The 21,779-nt window shown below is 46.2% G+C and overlaps 1 protein-coding gene across 1 annotated transcript in view; it reads right to left on the bottom strand.

Annotated features, from left to right (window-relative positions):
- The window catches only part of DUSP16 (dual specificity phosphatase 16), a 359,160-nt gene that overhangs the window by 188,317 nt on the left and 149,064 nt on the right, over nt 1-21,779 (bottom strand). The window contains exons 2-3 of the mRNA XM_078673542.1: nt 19,223-19,771; nt 12,832-12,970 (exon numbers count right to left, since the gene is read on the bottom strand). Of these exons, the coding sequence (XP_078529668.1) occupies nt 12,832-12,970; nt 19,223-19,447 (364 nt within the window). The 5' untranslated portion in view covers nt 19,448-19,771. The remainder of the gene's footprint in view (nt 1-12,831; nt 12,971-19,222; nt 19,772-21,779) is intronic.

Raw genomic sequence — 21,779 nt, forward strand, 5'->3', positions numbered from 1 at the left:
CCTGCTAATCAGACCCACAGCCTAGCTGTTCTCTCTATCCAAATTGTACTCAGGTACTGAATTGGCACTGGGCCCTCTCCAAGTCCCTGTACCCAGGGCTGAGGTGCACCCAGAAGTCTCCCAGGGGCTGAAGCATGTATTGTGCCACCCCTGGGCTGACTAACTAAACTGACACAACTGGCTGCACGACAGCTGGGGCAAGGTGGTGTACTCACCCTTTGCTTTAGATATAGTATGCCTATATCTAACCCTAAAATGGACACACAGATCTCCTATCAGTCACTCCTATGGCAGGCCTTAACAATCCTGAAGGCAGAGTGCTTGGAATCGTGTGAGATGGTGCTCTGGCACGAGCTGAGCCTGTCTGCGGCTTTCGGGATTATGCCGTTTCCATGATATCGCATACCATATACTCTTAAGTGCATTATAATCCTCGCGGTTATATGCCAACTCTGGTATCGCTTTATCAAAACATGTCGAGTAAGGTGTCATACGAATTGGAATACTAACCCCTCGCCAATTCTGGCGACGGGGTTAGCATTCCACCCTTCCAGAGGGACACGGCATGTATGTAACCCCTAACCCCGGTTAAAGTCAGACAGAGCCTTAGCATCCACAAAATGGATGCTGCCACCGAGACACAAGTCTGCCCTCCTGCTGCTGGGAGTCCTCCCAGAGCAGGAGATAAGGACAAAGGGTTTCCTGCCAGGGGCGGTGCCAGCACCGTCCCAGACAGGATTTTGTGTATTGTAGGTAGGCAGGGCTTCAGAGGAAGGTGACTGCACGTGGCACCCCGGTGCTCACTGTGCATAGGCTGGCTTGAACCAGTTCCAGGGACACTCCAGACCCTGTGCTGGGGAAAAGCCCGCCAAGGAAGTGGGTGTAACCACCCCCCTCCTGGTCCCACCCATAGGGCAGGACTTAGTCGCGTGCCAGCCCCCTTTTCCCAGATAAAGGTAGGGACTGGCCCCCTTCCAAAACAGATCATCTTTGAATCCTGAAACTACTTTCTACGAAAGGAACTCAAGACTTCTTCCTAAGATTTCTCCCTTGTGGCTAAGGAGTAGTCACCCTGCATCCGCAGGCACCATCAAGAACACTGCGGTCTGCTGCACGTCCTTCCTCCGGAATCCACCTGCCCAGCTCGACGAGAACCGGCTTCCCTGGCACCTCTGACCTCTACCCACCTCTACAGCCAAGCTGAGAACCGTGGGTGCGACGAGACCTCGAGGGACCGGCCATCTTCAAGACTGCACGACTTCTGCACAGCAAGCCCGCCGAGTAATTTCCTGGTGAGTGCTTTGGGGTTCGAGAAGCCCCGACCCTGAGCAGCTCCAGCACCGAAGAGCAGCCCCCCAGCATCTCCACGATCGGCGTGGGGCCCTTCTGCTTTCTGCTGCTCACCGCGCTGTTTGGCTACTAGCCCGCTGGCTTGTGGCCTTCTGAACGACGCCCGACGACATCACTGCTGCTGGTCTGGTTGCTCCAGACTGGCCCTTGCTCCCTTCCAGAAGAGGAGCACCCCGGACCCTCCTGGTCCACTCAAGACGCCATTTCGAGTCCACCGCGTGGGCTTGAATTTGCCAAGGCTTGTTGCCCATTCCTGGGTAACTTCGACGCCGACAGCTTCATCCATCGTGGGACAGCTCGCCTCTCCATCCTGGTCGCCGACAACGCCTCCTGGTCCGTGAGATCTGCAGAGCCAGCGTCGCCCACTCACCTAGTCGAGGTGACTACCATCCGGTGCCCTCCTGGTGCCCACTGACTACTGGCTAGTAGTCACGAACTTGGTCCCCTCTGCTTTCAGGTATCGTCCTTCTTCCAGATCCAGGCTTGGATCAACTCGAACAATCTCCACTGGTCGCCTGCCAGCATCTTTCTTCCAGGCTCCTGGTCCGGCAACGAGGATTCCCGACGTCTTTTGAGACCTATGCAGCTGCAGCCCCTGGGCTAGGTAACTTCGGCACTTCGGTGTCCCAGCATAGCCTCACTATCCAAGGGTCAGGATCCACTGTCGTTTTCTCCCTACCAGGTCGGGTTCGCCCGTGAACACTAACTTTAACTTTACTAGCTTCCATAGACTTTGTCCCGCATCCCGCGTGAGAGTGCACACTCTGCACCCGAGTCCCCTAGGTCTCCTAGAAGTAATCTAACGATTCCATAGTCAAGTCCTAGCGATTCCAAAGCCTATTAGTACTGTACTTACCAGCTAGTAATTTCGCATTCCACTTTTAAAGTATATGGTTTTTCGTGCCCCTCGGGCATTTGTGTATACCGTGCTAACTTAAGTATTCTCGTAAGAGTTTTGTTGTGTGCTTAGCACCCTGTCCTCATAAAGAGTACAGGGTTGTTGTGATTCTAATAAATACATTGTTTATTTTCATAACACTTGTGTGGTGTCCTTTCACTGGGTGTTCAAGGGGTAATGTGATGGTAAAACAGCTGGCTTAACACGCCCTCTAGAGTCTTAGCCTTAGACTGCTCGTATCCATGCTACTAGGATAGCTGGTCTATAAGGTTGACTTACAACCAATCATCAATAAGGGTTGTTTGGACTGATATATAGTGATCACTAGAATAGTGAGCACTGCACATCAGGCCAACTTCTCACATTGGTGAGCAGCGGTTGGGATTTGAGCTTGCTGTTGTTTTACCACACATGCCCTAAGAATATCTTGTGAAAGATCACATAAGTACTAAAGGTACATATAACTTAGCTTAGAATACTCTGAGTTCTACTGAACCAGCTGTTGTAGCTCCTAGGGCCTAGCACACCCTAAACTACAACTCTAGCAAGGGATCAGTAGGCAAACATATAGTGTAGGTAAGTGCACCACTTACACCTCACTAGAAAAGCATGTCTAACCATGGAGAGTCCACTGAGACTCCCCTGGTAAGTGTTGACCCTCCACAGGTCACTTCCAGATATGCAGCTCTCAGTTTCCAGGAGATGAGACAGATCTGTGTCTCCAGGAAACTGAAGCAGGGGTCTAACCCCACCATTCCCTTTCTGATAGGTCTCTTAGAGACATATGATGCCAGAAAGATTTCTCAGTTACATGAGAACATGCCAGCCTTGGAGGGCACCTCTGGAGATCCAGACCTCCCCAACACTGCCACAGCAGTTGAGGAGGAGGATCAAGAGGAACTCTCTGGGGATGAGGTAGACAAAGGTCTTGAGGTAGTCAGAAGGCTAACCAGGGCCAACTTAGACTTACTTGGGCTAGGATCTGGGGGACCCCCAGTACTAACCCTAAGTGGGCCTAACCTTGGAGTTAGGAGAGATAGATCTCTTTCTAGGGACTCCAATAGATCTCTGCACTCTAATGCCTCTTCCCAGAGGAGAAGGAATCCTCCACAGAGGAGATTTACTTCCCCTCAGAGAATGGAGCATGAAGCTAGGATGAGACAAGCTGAACTGAGGATTGAAAGGGAAGAACTTGCCCTGGCCAAAGAGAAGCTTGCCTTTGCTAGAGAGCAGCAGATGAGTGGGCTAGCTCCCACTGGTGGCAGCAATCTCCCAAGAGATAGAGAGAAGGGTTTAGATACTAAACACCTGACTAAGATAGTGCCCCCCTTTAAGCAAGGGGATGATATCCAGAAATGGATGGCTGCTCTGGAGAGGGCCTGCACTGTGCAGTGCATTCCCCAGAGTCAGTGGGCAGCTATACTGTGGCTCTCCTTTGATGGTAAAGGTAGAGATAAGCTCCTCACTACAAGAGAGAGTGGAGGATGCTAACAATTACCAGGTCCTGAAGAATACACTGGTTGATGGGTTTGGTTTAACCACTGAGCAGTACAGGTTGCTGTTCAGAGACACCCAGAAAACTCAGTCTCAGGACTGGTCTGACTTTGTGGATAGTGCCACTAAGGCTTTGGAGGGCTGGTTGCTGGGTAGCAAGGTTACAGATTACACAGGATTGTATAATCTAATGATGAGAGAACAAATTTTAAACAATTGTCAGAACCAGTTGCTGCACCAGCACCTTGTTGATTCAGATCTGACCTCTCCCCAAGAATTGGGAAAGAAGGCAGACGAATGGGTCAGGACAAGGATCAAGCAGAACCAGAACCAGGGTGGTCAGAAGAAAGCAGACCAGAAGGGTAATGTTAAGAATGAACAAAATGACCAGAAGTCTTCACCAGGTCCCCAACAAACCAAAGAGGGTGGGGGTCAGGCTTCCCAGAAGAAGAAGACTCAAGAAGGCCAGTCAAAAAGGTGGTGCCAGTACTGCAAAAGTAAGTCTCACTGGTTTAGTGAGTGCACCAAAAGAGGAGGACAAACTCCTGCCACTACAGCCCCTAAGGCAACTGCACCCCCTAGTACAATCAGTAGTGGTAGTGTACCTCCCAAGGCATTAGTTGGGTTAACCTTGGGTACTGAGGGGTCTGACAACTTAGTTGGCACACTCACTCAGGCTGTCCTTGTCTGTAAAGGGGATATAGATATGTCCCCTGAGATAAGTCCCAATACTTTGGGCAAATACAGGCAGACACCTTTGATAAATGGCAAAATGGCTCAGGCCTATAGGGACACTTGTGCCAGTGTCACCATGGTGACACCTAACTTTGTGGACCCTGGACAGATCATGCCAGGTACTGATTTCCTGGTGACCAATGCCAGCAATGTCACTACTAGTCATAGTGTGGCAATTGTGGCTTTCTCCTGGGGTGGAGTGAAGGGACAAAAGAAAGTTGTAGTCAGTTCAGACCTCCCAGTTGATTGTTTGTTGGGCAATGATTTGGAGTCATCACAATGGTCAGAAGTGGAGCAGAGGACTCACATGGAGATGTTAGGCTTGCCAGCACATGTGCTTGCTGTGACTAGGTCACAGGCCAGAAGATGCCCCACTGAACAGGTGCTGGATCCTGAAATTATGGACCAGACACCTTCCAAGAAGAAGAGCAGTAAGGGTAAGGCTTTGCCTTCCCCCTTACCCCAGGTTGAGGATCAAGTCTCTGAGGAGGCTGATCTGAGAGAGCTGAGGGAAACTGAGCCTAAAGAGCTTGAACTTGATCAAGTTGAGTTTCTGGGCTCAGGGGGACCCTCCAGAGCAGACCTGGGGAAGGAACAGTTAACCTGTCCTTCCCTTGAACCCCTCAGACAGCAGGCTGCTGCTGAGGCTGCAGGGAATGCCACAGGTGCCCACAGGGTATACTGGGAAGATGGACTCCTGTACTCTGAGTCAAGAGACCCCAAGCCTGGTGCAACCAGGAGGCTGGTCATCTTCTTGTCTCTGAGAGGTTTCCTTCTCACCTTGGCCCATGAGATTCCCCTTGCAGGTCATTTAGGTCAGACAAAGACTTGGGACAGGCTTGTCTCACACTTTCACTGGCCCCATATGAATGAGAATACCAAGGAGTTTTGTCGCTCCTGTGTCACTTGCCAAGCCAGTGGTAAGTCAGGTGGCACAACAAAGACCCCCCTCATACCACTACCTGTGGTGGGGGTTTCCTTTGAAAGGGTGGGGATTGACATTGTTGGTCCAATGGAACCCCAGACAGCATCAGGGCACAAGTTTATACTGGTGGTGGTGGATCATGCCACCAGGTATCCTGAAGCTATTCCCCTTAGGACCACTACAGCACCTGTAGTGGCAAGAGCCCTAGTTGGAGTGTTCTCCAGAGTGGGTTTCCCTAAGGAGGTCGTTTCTGACAGAGGTACAAACTTCATGTCAGGATATCTGACTGCAATGTGGAAGGAGTGTGGTGTGAACTACAAGTTCACCACACCCTACCACCCACAATGCAATGGGCTTGTTGAGAGATTCAACAGGACCCTGAAAGGGATGATTCATGGACTACCTGAAACTCTTAGGAGAAGATGGGATGTCCTGATCCCCTGCCTCTTGTTTGCTTACAGAGAGGTCCCACAGAAGGGGGTTGGCTACAGCCCTTTTGAGCTTCTGTATGGGCATCCTGTGAGAGGACCCCTGTGTTTGGAGAAGGAAGGATGGGAGAGACCTCTCAAAAAGCCTGCAACCAACATAGTGGACTATGTACTTGGTCTCCGCTCCAGGATGGCTGAGTATATGGAAAAGGCATCTAAAAACCTTGAGGCCAGCCAAGAACTTCAGAAAGCTTGGCATGACCAAAAGGCTGTTCTGACTGTGTACCAGCCAGGACAGAAGGTGTGGGTGCTGGAGCCAGTGGCCCCAGCAGCTCTGAAAGACAAATGGTCTGGGCCCCACACCATCATTGAGCAAAAGGGAGAGGTTACCTACTTGGTGGACCTTGGAACTCCCAGGAGCCCTCTCAGAGTGCTCCATGTTAACAGGCTCAAGGCATATGTTGACAGGAAGGACATGGGCTTGCTCATGGCCACAGATGAGGGACAGGAGGAAGAGAGTGACCCTCTCCCAGACCTGCTCACTCAGAATCCTGATGATGGATCAGTTGATGGTGTTGTCTTTTGTGGCAGCCTCACTGAGCATCAGCAACAGGATTGCAGGCAAGTTCTGCAATCCTACAGACATATGTTCTCTCTGACACCCAGCCAAACTGATTGGTGTACCCATGATGTTGACACTGGAGACAGTCTGCCTGTCAAGAGTAAAATCTACAGACAGCCTGATCATGTTAGAGACTGCATCAAAACTGAAGTGCAGAAAATGTTGGAGCTGGGAGTCATTGAGCCCTCAGATAGCCCTTGGGCTAGCCCAGTAGTTCTAGTGCCAAAGCCTCACACCCAGGGTGGTAAGAGAGAGATGAGGTTTTGCGTAGACTACAGAGGCCTCAATGCAGTCACTAAGACTGATGCCCACCCAATTCCAAGAGCAGATGAACTTATAGATAAATTGGCTTCTGCCAAATTCTTAAGTACATTTGATTTGACAGCTGGGTATTGGCAAATCAGGTTAGCTGAGGAAGCCAAACCCAAGACAGCATTTTCTACCCCTGGTGGGCATTATCAGTTTGTGGTAATGCCCTTTGGTTTGAAAAATGCACCTGCCACCTTCCAAAGGTTGGTGAATCAAGTCCTCACTGGGCTGGATGACTTCTGTGCAGCATATCTTGATGATATTGCTGTCTTTAGCTCCACCTGGGAGGATCACCTGGTCCACCTGAGGGAAGTGTTAGAGGCTCTGCAAAAGGCAGGCCTCACTATCAAGGCCACAAAGTGCCAGATAGGGCAGACACAGGTTGTATACTTGGGCCACCTTGTAGGTGGAGGCCAGGTTCAGCCACTGGAGAGTAAGATACAGGCCATCAAGGACTGGACTCCTCCAATCACCCAGACTCAAGTTCGAGCTTTCTTGGGCCTGACTGGGTACTATAGGAAGTTTGTCAGAAATTATGGGTCCATAGTGACCCCTCTTAATGACCTGACAAGCAAAAAGATGCCAAAGAAAGTTCAGTGGACTGCAAGCTGTCAGAAAGCATTCAATGACCTAAAGCAGGCCATGTGCACAGCACCTATCCTAAAGAGTCCAGATTACTCCAAGCCATTCATTGTCCAAACAGATGCTTCTGAGTTGGGTGTGGGGGCTGTTCTGTCTCAACTGAATTTTGATAGTAATGATCAGCCTATTGCTTTCATTAGTAGGAGGTTGACACCCAGAGAGAAAAATTGGTCAGCTATTGAGAGGGAGGCCTTTGCTGTGGTCTGGGCCCTGAAGAAGCTGAGGGCCTACTTGTTTGGCACTCACTTCACCATTCAGACAGACCATAAGCCCCTCTTGTGGCTAAATCAGATGAAGGGTGAAAACCCCAAACTGCTTAGGTGGTCCATTTCCCTACAGGGGATGGATTTTACAGTGGAGCATAGACCTGGTACTGATCACAGCAATGCTGATGGGCTCTCCAGGTATTTCCACTTAGAGCAAGAAGACTCACCTGGTCAAGGTTAGTTTATTGTCCCAAAGTTTGGGGGGGGGGGGTCATGTAGGAGAGTAGGGTCTGCAATCCTATGATCACCCAGATTTTTGCTTTTTGCTGCACTGGTTTACGACTTTCCCTGGCTGTGGGCCTGCTAATCAGACCCACAGCCTAGCTGTTCTCTCTATCCAAATTGTACTCAGGTACTGAATTGGCACTGGGCCCTCTCCAAGTCCCTGTACCCAGGGCTGAGGTGCACCCAGAAGTCTCCCAGGGGCTGAAGCATGTATTGTGCCACCCCTGGGCTGACTAACTAAACTGACACAACTGGCTGCACGACAGCTGGGGCAAGGTGGTGTACTCACCCTTTGCTTTAGATATAGTATGCCTATATCTAACCCTAAAATGGACACACAGATCTCCTATCAGTCACTCCTATGGCAGGCCTTAACAATCCTGAAGGCAGAGTGCTTGGAATCGTGTGAGATGGTGCTCTGGCACGAGCTGAGCCTGTCTGCGGCTTTCGGGATCTATCCCTTAGCCGTTTCCATGATATCGCATACCATATACTCTTAAGTGCATTATAATCCTCGCGGTTATATGCCAACTCTGGTATCGCTTTATCAAAACATGTCGAGTAAGGTGTCATACGAATTGGAATACTAACCCCTCGCCAATTCTGGCGACGGGGTTAGCATTCCACCCTTCTAGAGGGACACGGCATGTATGTAACCCCTAACCCCGGTTAAAGTCAGACAGAGCCTTAGCATCCACAAAATGGATGCTGCCACCGAGACACAAGTCTGCCCTCCTGCTGCTGGGAGTCCTCCCAGAGCAGGAGATAAGGACAAAGGGTTTCCTGCCAGGGGCGGTGCCAGCACCGCCCCAGACAGGATTTTGTGTATTGTAGGTAGGCAGGGCTTCAGAGGAAGGTGACTGCACGTGGCACCCCGGTGCTCACTGTGCATAGGCTGGCTTGAACCAGTTCCAGGGACACTCCAGACCCTGTGCTGGGGAAAAGCCCGCCAAGGAAGTGGGTGTAACCACCCCCCTCCTGGTCCCACCCATAGGGCAGGACTTAGTCGCGTGCCAGCCCCCTTTTCCCAGATAAAGGTAGGGACTGGCCCCCTTCCAAAACAGATCATCTTTGAATCCTGAAACTACTTTCTACGAAAGGAACTCAAGACTTCTTCCTAAGATTTCTCCCTTGTGGCTAAGGAGTAGTCACCCTGCATCCGCAGGCACCATCAAGAACACTGCGGTCTGCTGCACGTCCTTCCTCCGGAATCCGACTGCCCAGCTCGACGAGAACCGGCTTCCCTGGCACCTCTGACCTCTACCCACCTCTACAGCCAAGCTGAGAACCGTGGGTGCGACGAGACCTCGAGGGACCGGCCATCTTCAAGACTGCACGACTTCTGCACAGCAAGCCCGCCGAGTAATTTCCTGGTGAGTGCTTTGGGGTCCGAGAAGCCCCGACCCTGAGCAGCTCCAGCACCGAAGAGCAGCCCCCCAGCATCTCCACGATCGGCGTGGGGCCCTTCTGCTTTCTGCTGCTCACCGCGCTGTTTGGCTACTAGCCCGCTGGCTTGTGGCCTTCTGAACGACGCCCGACGACATCACTGCTGCTGGTCTGGTTGCTCCAGACTGGCCCTTGCTCCCTTCCAGAAGAGGAGCACCCCGGACCCTCCTGGTCCACTCAAGACGCCATTTTGAGTCCACCGCGTGGGCTTGAATTTGCCAAGGCTTGTTGCCCATTCCTGGGTAACTTCGACGCCGACAGCTTCATCCATCGTGGGACAGCTCGCCTCTCCATCCTGGTCGCCGACAACGCCTCCTGGTCCGTGAGATCTGCAGAGCCAGCGTCGCCCACTCACCTAGTCGAGGTGACTACCATCCGGTGCCCTCCTGGTGCCCACTGACTACTGGCTAGTAGTCACGAACTTGGTCCCCTCTGCTTTCAGGTATCGTCCTTCTTCCAGATCCAGGCTTGGATCAACTCGAACAATCTCCACTGGTCGCCTGCCAGCATCTTTCTTCCAGGCTCCTGGTCCGGCAACGAGGATTCCCGACGTCTTTTGAGACCTATGCAGCTGCAGCCCCTGGGCTAGGTAACTTCGGCACTTCGGTGTCCCAGCATAGCCTCACTATCCAAGGGTCAGGATCCACTGTCGTTTTCTCCCTACCAGGTCGGGTTCGCCCGTGAACACTAACTTTAACTTTACTAGCTTCCATAGACTTTGTCCCGCATCCCGCGTGAGAGTGCACACTCTGCACCCGAGTCCCCTAGGTCTCCTAGAAGTAATCTAACGATTCCATAGTCAAGTCCTAGCGATTCCAAAGCCTATTAGTACTGTACTTACCTGCTAGTAATTTCGCATTCCACTTTTAAAGTATATGGTTTTTCGTGCCCCTCGGGCATTTGTGTATACCGTGCTAACTTAAGTATTCTCGTAAGAGTTTTGTTGTGTGCTTAGCACCCTGTCCTCATAAAGAGTACAGGGTTGTTGTGATTCTAATAAATACATTGTTTATTTTCATAACACTTGTGTGGTGTCCTTTCACTGGGTGTTCAAGGGGTAATGTGATGGTAAAACAGCTGGCTTAACACGCCCTCTAGAGCCTTAGCCTTAGACTGCTCGTATCCATACTACTAGGATAGCTGGTCTATAAGGTTGACTTACAACCAATCATCAATAAGGGTTGTTTGGACTGATATATAGTGATCACTAGAATAGTGAGCACTGCACATCAGGCCAACTTCTCACAAATGGTTACTAGATTTAACGTACTGTAAAGACACTCTGCAGACATATGAGGAAGAACTACCTGCTAGCTCTCGTCCCAAAGACTACTGGACTTACCTAGTGGAATTTCTTAAAACGTATCAAATGGATTAAATGTATGTACTATTTTGTATGTGCTGTAGCTATACACCGACTCAAGTTACTATTTCGGAAATCTGTAATGCGCTATATATACTGTGGGATGGATGCTGTTGAGCACTGGTCTGCTGTACACATTACTGTTGTTTCTGTGTTGTTTGAAATGCTAATAAACAACAAAAAAAGCACCGCAAAAGGAACGGACAGACATGAATTCCGCTGGGAAGGAGGGATTCTATTCCCGCTAGCCACTTTGTGATGGGCGGGGGAGTTGACCCGAGACTGAAAGAATGATTCTTACATGAGTCACTCAGCTGGTAACCTAAGGTATGATGGTGACTATCCCTCTGCACCACATTTTATATTTCTTAATTGCCACTACAAAGCAGATGTTTGGCGGCTGGGAAATAACATTCTTCCTTTTTCCTCACGCAAAACACCATTCTTTTTGTAATATCTTAATGCTGCCGACAGACAAATATTAAAAATTAGTTTTCATCAAGTTCTTGGGTAGGGATTTCCACAGATCATATCACAAAACGGCGCAGCACTTAACTTAGTTGGTGCAGGCGCTGCAACCGGCAAAGATCGGTGCAGCTAGCAAAATAAACATTCATACTCAAGAGCTAGGTCAGAGAAAGGTGGAATTATTGCACTGGCAAGTGAAGGCGGCGAGAGAGGCCAAAGTCTCACATGCAAGCCACTGGCCTTTCCCTCTGGCGCTGATTCTTTTTCAAATAGAGACGAGAACACAGAAATCAGCATGACAGCGACATGGGTGGTCTCATCTTGAGATGCAGAAACGTGTAACTAATGCAAATCAGTCACATAACAAAAACAGAAACGATACAACATGTACAGAACAAAGCATGTTTGTGGTTTTTAACACTGACAACACAACAGAATGCCTGCCAAACTAGCGCTTTTTTCAATGAATTCATTTCCATTTCTTAGTGTAGAACAACAATACCTGTAATATCGCAATTTAATGCTGTAGGGAGGATGTGCCTAGCTCTTCATTAAAACAAGTGCCTGGGTGCCTCTTCACAGACTACGAACGAACACCCTCCCTCCCTCCATCCCTTCTCCGCTGTCAGCCATCCCTTATCTCAACAGGCAACCCAACAACCATCCCTAAATCCCTGCAGGTAAAATTTCACTCCCACCTAGACTCCCTTGCTCAGTCTAAACCGCCCATTCACAAAAGACAATGTCAACCACTGCCCAGGCGCCTCCGTGTACAGTATGCCAACTAACAGCTGCAACAGCCCGTGCCGTCCCAACGACTGCCTCTGTACATCTCTAGTCAACTTTAAAGTAGTGCTGATCAAATTTCAGTCTGTAAATGCTCGAATCTCAACAGTAATGGTCTCCCTCTGACAGCTGTCTTAGGCACATTTTCAATAAATGTTATGCCCCCTGCACATCACAGTCTTCAGAAACCCTTGGGCTACTCCTGTTGCTCCTCGAGCACGTCGCTCATTGACCCCTGGAGGGTTATCACCGAAAGCCATGTCACAAGCTATGTGTATGCTGACACAAGACCTTGTTTTCCTTTGTGCAATAACTGACGCGATGAGTCAGCGAGGCGAGGCTTTGCTATCTTATCAGTGTTCGCTCAAACAAACCTAAATAACACTGTCACCCCACCAACCAAGCAGTGGTAATGGAGTGACGTGCTCTGCTCCAGAGGATTCCATCACAATAGCCAATCACCTCACAGAATACAAATTCTTTTGCAGAGAGTCCTGCCTAAAGGCCACAATCAAACTGGATATTTACTACAAACCCCGGACGTAGCTGAAGGAAATTTAACCATAGTATCAGGAATCATATTGTCAAGAGGAACTCGCATGCACTTACATCGTTCAGCATGTTCAATTTAAATAGTTTAGCCAATGAAAAGGGGAACACAAACAAAGAAGTGAAGGAAGAGGTGAACAAGGTGTCATAAGTGGATTCATAACAGAAAAAAAGTCGAGTAAAGTACAGCGGCGAGGAAGGACCTTTAGCTGTAGGAAAAAGAGTGTAGGAGAAAAGGGTTTGGGAGGAAAAACGTAAGAAAAACATGTGACTGACGTCAATGCCAATAGTATTCATTGGTGCTCACAGTAAATTGTGGTCTCACCTGCTAGAAGGTGCACGAAGCAAAATCGACTTTGCAGCTTGCCAAGGAGCACAGCGAGGAAACCTTCTGGCGGCAGCGAGGAGACATCAGGGGAGCTCTGGTCATACACCACCACCTGCAGCTCACAATCAATCTCCACCTAAGCAAGGGAAAACTCAATCAAAAACAGGGAAAAAAGGGTAGCCAAGAGCCTACTGACCAACTGGCTTCAGATTAATAAATCACGATATTTTGTATGGTGATGTACCACTGAATCTTGCCTAACCCTGGCAGAAGCATTTATAGATATGAAGGGTATTGCCGTTGGGCCGTTTGACCTTAGCTGGGGATGGAGGAAGTTTTTAACCATTGTACGTCTTTACTTTATCAGTCGCTTGAGGACTATGACCCAACAGTCTGCCTCTATCACTGTATTGTATCGTTTTGGAAAATGCCAATAGCTTTAAACACACTTTCTAAATATTGACGTTGCTACTAATCTTGATTACGGGACTATGTCTTTATTAGCATATTGTAATATGCAAACAATACATTACAAAACTCTCTGGGTCAAGACCCGTGACAGCAACACAGGACTGTCTTGCAGCATAGTGGCCTTCCAGCACTCAAGGTCCCAAAACAAGCAATATATTCAAACCTGGGATTGTGCATGCGTTAAGTAGACGGCCTACTTTTGAACAGACTGTTGAAAGAGAGGTGTGGGAGGGAGCTGGTAAACATCCACCATTCGTTCACTGTCATACCTTTCTCAGCACAAACAGCAAAGCCCCAGAAATGCCTGGGGTAAAGAGGGGGGTAAGAGTTCCTAGCTGTTCCTAACTGGCCTTGCTCCATTATCTGGGGGGCCACCACCGCCATCCAGAGGCAAAACCGGAGAAGAGCCATCCAATATCTCCCCTCTGTTCTCTCTCCTAGGAGGTCTACCATCATGCCCCACAACTCCAAGTCCCTCTGCGCGTTTTTATCCATGCGCACCTTTTGAAGATTACATTCTTCAACCATTGCCCACTCTAGAAGGTCAGTTCTCCATTTGCTCTGCATCGGTGGTGTTGGACTTGCCCAATGAATGGCCATACACCATCTGGCAAGCACCATACCCAGTTGGGCACATCTATACCCCTTCCTTAGGGAGTAGCAAAATGCCTAATATTATATGGTGTGTCGTCAGTTCAGCCCCAACTCTAGTTATCCGTTTCACCTACCATGTTAAGTGACTGTTGTGAGTCCTCAGTAGGTAGAGGAGCTGCTGGAGTGGTCACTAAGTAAAAACAGCCCCCTCTAAGAATCTGGTAGTTAATGGGAGGTTGTGCCGCTCATGAAGCTGAATTTTTTGGTGAATGACCTTAATCTAAGTTAGTCATTATTGAGTCGATGGTGCCAAAGGATGCCATCATAACATCAGTTGTCTGCTGTTTTGTGGCAAGCCCCAGGTCTGCCTGCATACGCCTGCTTAACTGCTAAACATGGGGCCTAGGCAGGGGGCATACTATATTACTGATTTGGCCAACTCCGCTTTGCAGCAATGGTAGAGCCATGGGCTAGTGGCCACCATGCTTGCAGCCATGTATATTTCGAGCACATTTTGTTAATTTAAAAAATAAGATGTCTTTATTTAAAATTTTACTACATGCATATACATGCTTTTTGGGATAATGCGTAATATGTATGCATTAGCATCTTAAGGCAATAATCATTTTCAAAAGTTTTAACATTAAACTCATTCCAGAGAGTCAGGAGGGGATCATAACGTTTATAAGAAAATCTTCCCAGTGGGTTCCACTGAGATATGCACCAGACATGCCAGACCCTCCTCCTATAAACCATGGCAGAGTAACCCATACAATAGCTCTGCTATATAATACTGTAATAACTGAAGACATACTTAGCTAGCACCTGTTCATGAGCACCTGCTCATATGGGGGAAATCTTAGTGTCCATTTTAATTCAAGCCGCAAGTCCAGATCTTCCTTAAGTCTGGGACCAGTTTGCATAAGTTTCATTCTAGCTCTTTCAGCCGCACACCATTCATCTATGTTTAAATCATTCAACCACAAATGGAACTCTAGGACCCGGACCCATAATGGCATAAAGGTTATGAACTTTGTCTTTATTGAACGCTTCGTGCGGTAAACCCCATTGCTCAACAAGAATATCCAAGGACAACACTGCAGTTCTATATTAACCTGTCTTTATACATCCAAACATTGGATTCTAGATCACTAGATCGCCACATGAGGTGATGGTATGTTGCTTCTACCTGTTAACCTTTGGGACACTGTGCAGACCTTAGGCTGTCTAGCTCATGAAGCATAGCACATGTTGATTATACAATGATTTTCAAACCTACGTTTGGTGGGGTTTTTGTTGGCACAGCTAACAATTACAGGGAAATGTTCACTGACTGATTGGGGGTAGGGGTGGGCGGTCATGGGATGTTGGGATTTGTCAAGAGAACGTGTGGTTGATTCTGCTGCATGCTTTATCCAACTTTCATCAACTTCCACAGAGATGAAGACATGAGGATAGCAAGGTGCACTCATAGGTACATCGGACCTGCAAGTAAAATTACCAACATCGAATATTAGTGGGCTACACAACCACAGAAAATTTGGAAAAGTGCTTGCATGTTTAGTTACGCAAGGAGTTGCATTTGCAGTGCTGCAGGAAACTAATCTCACCAAATTACATGAGCAAAGATTTTCCCACAGGTGGAGTGATTGCCGCATTTTTTAAGCAGAGTGGCTGGCGGAAATTTGTTGCCAAGCCCTGAAAAAATAAAAGTTATAAAAAAAACTCAACCTACTCAATTATCATAATTATCAAATGCAGCATTCCCTTCAGGCCTAGAATAGTTACATCAGATCCTGAGGGTAGGTACTGGATACTAAAGGAAGCTCTAGGCAGCAAGTACATTACATTGGTTAACATATAAAGACTGAACACAGACGCATCCAAGGCCTTGACTGAGTTAGCTTCGCAAAATAGAATTTGGGGAACTTAAATATTAGGTGTGTTCCTGTGTTTGTTAGACAAAGCACTACTGCACGCCACTAAACAGCAACTATTGAGACACTTGCAGTAGCAGTATGACTTGACTGATGTATGGTGCATGTATAACCCTAATTTGCGAAGACTGTATTTATTATTCAGCGGTTTAGGTTAGGCTTCTGGCTATACCTCAAACACACAAAAGGTGAAGGAAGGAATGCTTGCAATTTGTCAAACCACTAGAAATTGCTAAGAGAAGCATTCCAACCCAACCCACCATGCCAACTCACTTTGGACCCATCCATATGCAAATCAGTCTTGACCTTGTTCCGATAGGAACAATTTAGCCCGAACTGCCACACCAGATCCTCCCTGAACCAGAACACAAGTAACTCAAGACCGGTTTCACTATCAACTGTGTACACATGTATATTATCTGCAGTACTCAATCAAAATATTTTTAAAAATACAAAAAAAAAAAACCTCAAGACCGGTTTCAGTTGGGTTTAGCACTGTTCCAGTGGCACAGTGAGCACTGAATACATGTCTGAGCATACCCTTCCCACTTAGGGCGGTATATCAAACATAAAACAGGTAATGGAAGAAAAGCTTTCATATTGTCTAACCACTGGAAATCGCTCAAGGAAGCATTCAACCCATCTATCTTTCGGCTACCTCAGTTTGGACCCAGCCATATGCAAATCAGTCTTGACCCTGCTCTAATAGTAACCAGTCTTGGGTTGCTTGTGTTTCGTTGAGGACCTTGCCTGGCAGTTCACGATGGACTGCTCAGGAGCACAGTTAAGACTGATTTACATGTGGTAGGGTCTACAAAACAAAGTGATGTTTGATTTACTGATTTGAGATGGATCAGTAAATAAAAAAACAAAAGTAGTGTGAAAGTGCTTGGAAACCGGACATACCCAGTGCTGACGGCTACTGGGAAAGCAAGATATAATTACTGCATTTCGTTAGGAAATGCCTTTTTTTGGTTTTCTAATAACTTCTAATAACTTTGGTGCAGTTACACAAATCTTTATGAAATATTCCAATAAAATCCCCTTTTTTGACAAGCTTCTTCATGGACAGTGTCAGGGTGATCTGTCAAGCGGGGGAAGAGAAAAAGAGGGGGTCCAAAAATGCAATATACCCATGTATTTTCCGTGGGCGTAAGCAGTGCTACCGCAAAAAACTGCAGAATGGAAATACACCAAATTTGTCAAGAAGCTATATCTTGGTCCAGAAAACTTGCTTTTTCTGATTTGGTGTAAATCTGTTCAGTAGTTTTTTAAGAAATTAAGGTACAAAAATATTTGTATATCTGGGTAGCTGGTTATGAGATTCCTTCAAACTCAACTTTAAAAGCAGAGCTTTTGATTGGCCAAGGGGGCTTTTTTCCCCTTGGGCCAACACACTGCCTCAGGAGCGAGTGCTTGGATTGGCTGGCTGCAATATGAGAAAAAATGTTACACAGGAGTCATTAGAAGACTCAGTTACCTATTCCCCTGTCCTGAAATTGTTTAAAACAAGAATTTAAGGGGGTAGAATACCTTGCCCCCCTAGCTCGTTTGGTTGGGGCAGTGGAGGGTTCCAGATCGAATCTCGCAATGCACAGTTAATTATACCACATATTACATGTTGTTATACGAAATATTCTATAACACTGATAATAACACTGCAGAATTTGAAATTATATTATTGATGACAAAACAGTGGATAGTGGGGTGCGAGTTATAGTAAAAGACACACAATTGATGGACGGAATACAGAACAAATCAAAACATTCACCCTCAGTCAAGAGATCTGGGTTAAATCCATCATTCTTTTGCTCACCATGCCACCCTAGTTTAGACCTGGCCATATGCAAATCAGTCTTGACCCTGTGCCTCATGGAAACAGTTCAGCCCGAACTGCCAAGCCAGGTCCTCCCTGGACCGGAAACAAGCATCCTAGGACCGGTTTCAAATCAGTGCGAGTTATAGTTACTTTAGGGCACGAGTTATAGTTACTTGAGATAATTATAACCAGTGAATTTCAGGTTTTTTTTTTGTTAAAAACGTTCAGTTTTCACTGAAATTTTCACCCAACTATAACGCTCTAACCTTTGGATTTTTCAGTGAATATTTTGTTTTAGTGTGTTTTTTTAAATAAATGTAAAGTAACATTATTACAATTCCTAACTATAACATTACTTCGACCTTTGTTTTATTTCAGTGATATATACACATGCATATCAATCAAAAGAAAGGAGGTATCCCCAGTCCAAGACTCAAAATACTTGTACTCCAGGATTGTGTTCTCAGATCAAAAGGTATTATTACTGGTCTGTAATGCAGAGGACTTTAAACTGGATAGTGCATGGTGGCCAGCAAGCTTACAACAGAGTAAGTCAAAATAACCAGCTACTAATATCTGCACCTGTACATACTAGGCGAGTTTGTTATCCAGTTGAATGCCTGGATCTTTTTTGAGCAAGGATACTATGCCATTTGCATGGCCAGGTGCGTTCGGGTTGGTAACAACTCAATTAGTTTGTTCAAATAAAATTCTAAATGTAGATAATGTATAAATAGGGCACAAAGCCAAATGTTCTCATGGAATTCTGTAGGACCACTGATGTAAATTGGGTGCAAGGGTTCTTAACCAGACCTGTACCAGATGTACCTATCAAGCCATGTATAGTGTGAACGGGTCAGTAAATACTATAGTTGCTACTTTAAATCCAGAAGAGGAAATGAGTCACAAGATCTATGATCCTTACTGAGTATGCGTAGGACAATTAGCAAACAGTAGTCCATTTAACACATGGGCCATCCACTCCTGAGGCCTGCCCAGAATTCAGCACAGTCATAACTCCAAAGATAATTTATTTAAATCCTGGCATGCTGCTCCATGTATTAAAGGGATGTATCTAGGTCGGAGCATCTCCTCTACACCCTGGCAGAAAGATTTCTGCAAAAGTACATGTATGATATAGCAGTAACTATATTCTTAAATCAGTTAATAGTTCAAATATGAATAACCAACAACATGCTTGGTTGGGCATATATAATGCCACATTCACATAACTTCTACAAGGTAACAGAATGCTTTACATGAGGTGTTATTCCAATGGTTCATAAAAACTGTAACTGGGAAACATTAGGTTCATAGGTGGAGGAGGGCCTTAGAGCTGAGACAGGTGGATAGAGAAGGGCATTGAGTAAGGTGGATGGACAGAAGTCGAAAGTTTTATGTTAAGGCAGAAGTGGGTTAAGGCGGAGGACTGGCTAGGAATATGTGTAGCTAGGCTTCTAGGGAGCGAGTAGGATTGGATATACGAGTGTTTAGAAGCAGGCGATGAGATTGGTGATTAGGAGTGTCAAATAAAACATGTGCAACCTCCACTAACCCCAGTGCTTACCTTTTGTTTTGCAGAATGCTGAATTAGCTCGGTTATCACCACCTTGTCCTGCTGCAGCCTTCTTTTCATAAGTTTGGAGCAGTTGATATTAACAGCATCGAGGATGTGTGCAGTGTTGTACTCCACAAAGGGGCGACTGTCAATTAGGAGTACTTTTTCCATGCCGGACTCAAGCATGGCTACCAATCTCTCTGGGACCATGAGCCGGGTCTCCCCATGGGCCATGGCACACAGCACTAGTCTGTACCACCCACTTGAGTTCCAATGGAAGAGCAATGCTCCCACTTTCAAAATGATTTCAGCCTTCCATTGTACTTTGAAGGTATGAAGTTTTTCCCTTCATACGAAGGCTCCTTTTATTTGACGAAGAAAAACTACAAAGCAATCGGGCCAAGAAAGTAAAGCTTCTGCAAAGCTTCTTGAAGGGTTAAATATCCCATTTCAAACAAAAGAAGTAGCAAGGACACTGGGGTAGCCATTGTCTAACACCATGCTTTTGATTGTACTCCTTCTTGCACATGGGTCCATACCAGATTCCGAACCATGTACCTGCGGAGAAAAACCGAGATAATAAGATATAAGGTGAAGAAAAGGGAGAACAGTGACAGCATACGTGTCGGCAATAAGGTAGAGAGTCGGTACTAAAATCAAAACAGATTAAAAAGAGGAAAAGATGAGGAAGGGAGAAATGAAAAGAAGATGAGCAATACAAAGTTGGAGACACTGAAAATAAGCAGAAACAGAACTAGTCAAGATATTATGGGACAAATTCACAAAGTACCACACACATTTAACTTGAATTTGGAAGCGGAAAAGGGCCACTTTGAGCATGCAAAAACTACCAACTGTGAATGGGGAACTTCTGCTAGTATACTGGAATTTTTGCTGCTGTTGCACATTTGATGGTAAGAGATGGGTTGTGGTAATTTCCAAGTGGCTCAAACTGCAAATATAGTATACAGAAATTTACAAATTTCGAAGTGTGTGGGCATTTAACAACCACTTACATGTAGTTCACTACTTTGCAAAGTCAAAGGCAAGAGTGGGTGCCTTGCCCAGGTATGAGTGGCGAGGGAACACTCTCCTATTTCATAGGAGTATAGGGTAGGGGGTTTATCCAAGTTAAAATCAAGTCTTCCTTTGGAGAAGGAAAATAGTTGAGTGTAAGTGAACATTTGCATCAGATTTACACCTTAGAAATAATAACATGGCGTAAACCCCATTTGCGAAAATGTTACTCGTATTACTCAAGGAAATTTTAATGGTCATACACTTATTAAGTACACCTGGGGTCCTATGTTAATCAAATGAGTCATAAATGTACTCCAAACATAGGAGAAAAATCAATCCTAGTGGTGCGAATCTCTAACTTTCGAAGGCAGGACTTTGTGAATATGGCCCTGTGACCATTTAGAAGATGGTAGAAATACAAACAAGCCTTAGCAAAGCCAATGGTTCTGGCCTTGGAAGGTTGGTGCAAAGCTATTTAAAAAAATATATATTTTATTGCAAACATTTTCTGCCAAAAAAAGAAAATAGTTTGATCCTGAGGATGTCATATTTATATAAACAAAAACAATAAAGGATAAGCATCAAAAGTGGTCAATTTTCTATTTGGCGCAGTTAATACGCCGGTTTAAAATAAAGTTCCAAGAAAAAAAAATATATATATATATATATATATACACACACACACAAACACACACACAAACACACACTTTGATTTTCACTGCAAAAAAGAAAGGTTAGAGGGACTTTATAGTTAAGTAAATTTCAGTTAAAACATATCGTTTTAAGTGAACAAAACCATGGAAATTCACCAAATATAGTTCTCAAGTAACTACAAGTCATGTCCAAATGTAATTATAACTCGCACCCCTGTGCAGTGTTGTCATCAATAATGTAATTTCAGATGTTTCAGTGACATCATAGAACATTCATGAGTGTTGTAATAAATGAGGTAATTAGCAGTGCATGGTGAGTGTGCGAGTTACTTGAGATAACTAACTAGTGAACTTCACCAGTTTTGTTTATGGTAAGACAACGTTGGAATGCCCTCCCCTCAACTTAAAGACCAGCTCTACCCTGTTAATTTTTAGGAGGAATCTTAAGACCTGGCTTTTTAACTTCTAGCTTTTACTTTAGTTACCATAACCATCCCTCTGCTGTGCTGTCGGGCGCCAAGACGCCCTTGGACATTCAAGCTCTTTATACATTTATTTTCATTTCAATTTCACGGTATTGTTCGCTTAAAATTATATGTTTTAACTGACATTTTCAACTAACTATAATAACTTTTAAGTTTTGGTTTTTTTCAGTGAATTTCTAATGTTTTTTAACCATAAAGTAGGATATCTATTGTCATGTGTGGCAAGTAGCTAGGTGAATGGCCTGGCCTGTGGCCAGGCCCCTGCACCCAACCCACTGTGAGCACCCTCCCTCCCTACCCAAAGCATGGCCAGTGGCGGTGCACAGTGTGCGGCTGAGTACAGGGCCTGGCCTCTGGCTAGGAATCGCGCCCAACTCCCCCAGTCTTATTATCTGATGTTACAATGTA

The sequence above is a fragment of the Lissotriton helveticus genome, chromosome 1_1 (assembly GCF_964261635.1).
Source record: "Lissotriton helveticus chromosome 1_1, aLisHel1.1, whole genome shotgun sequence".
Lineage (NCBI taxonomy): Eukaryota > Metazoa > Chordata > Amphibia > Caudata > Salamandridae > Lissotriton > Lissotriton helveticus.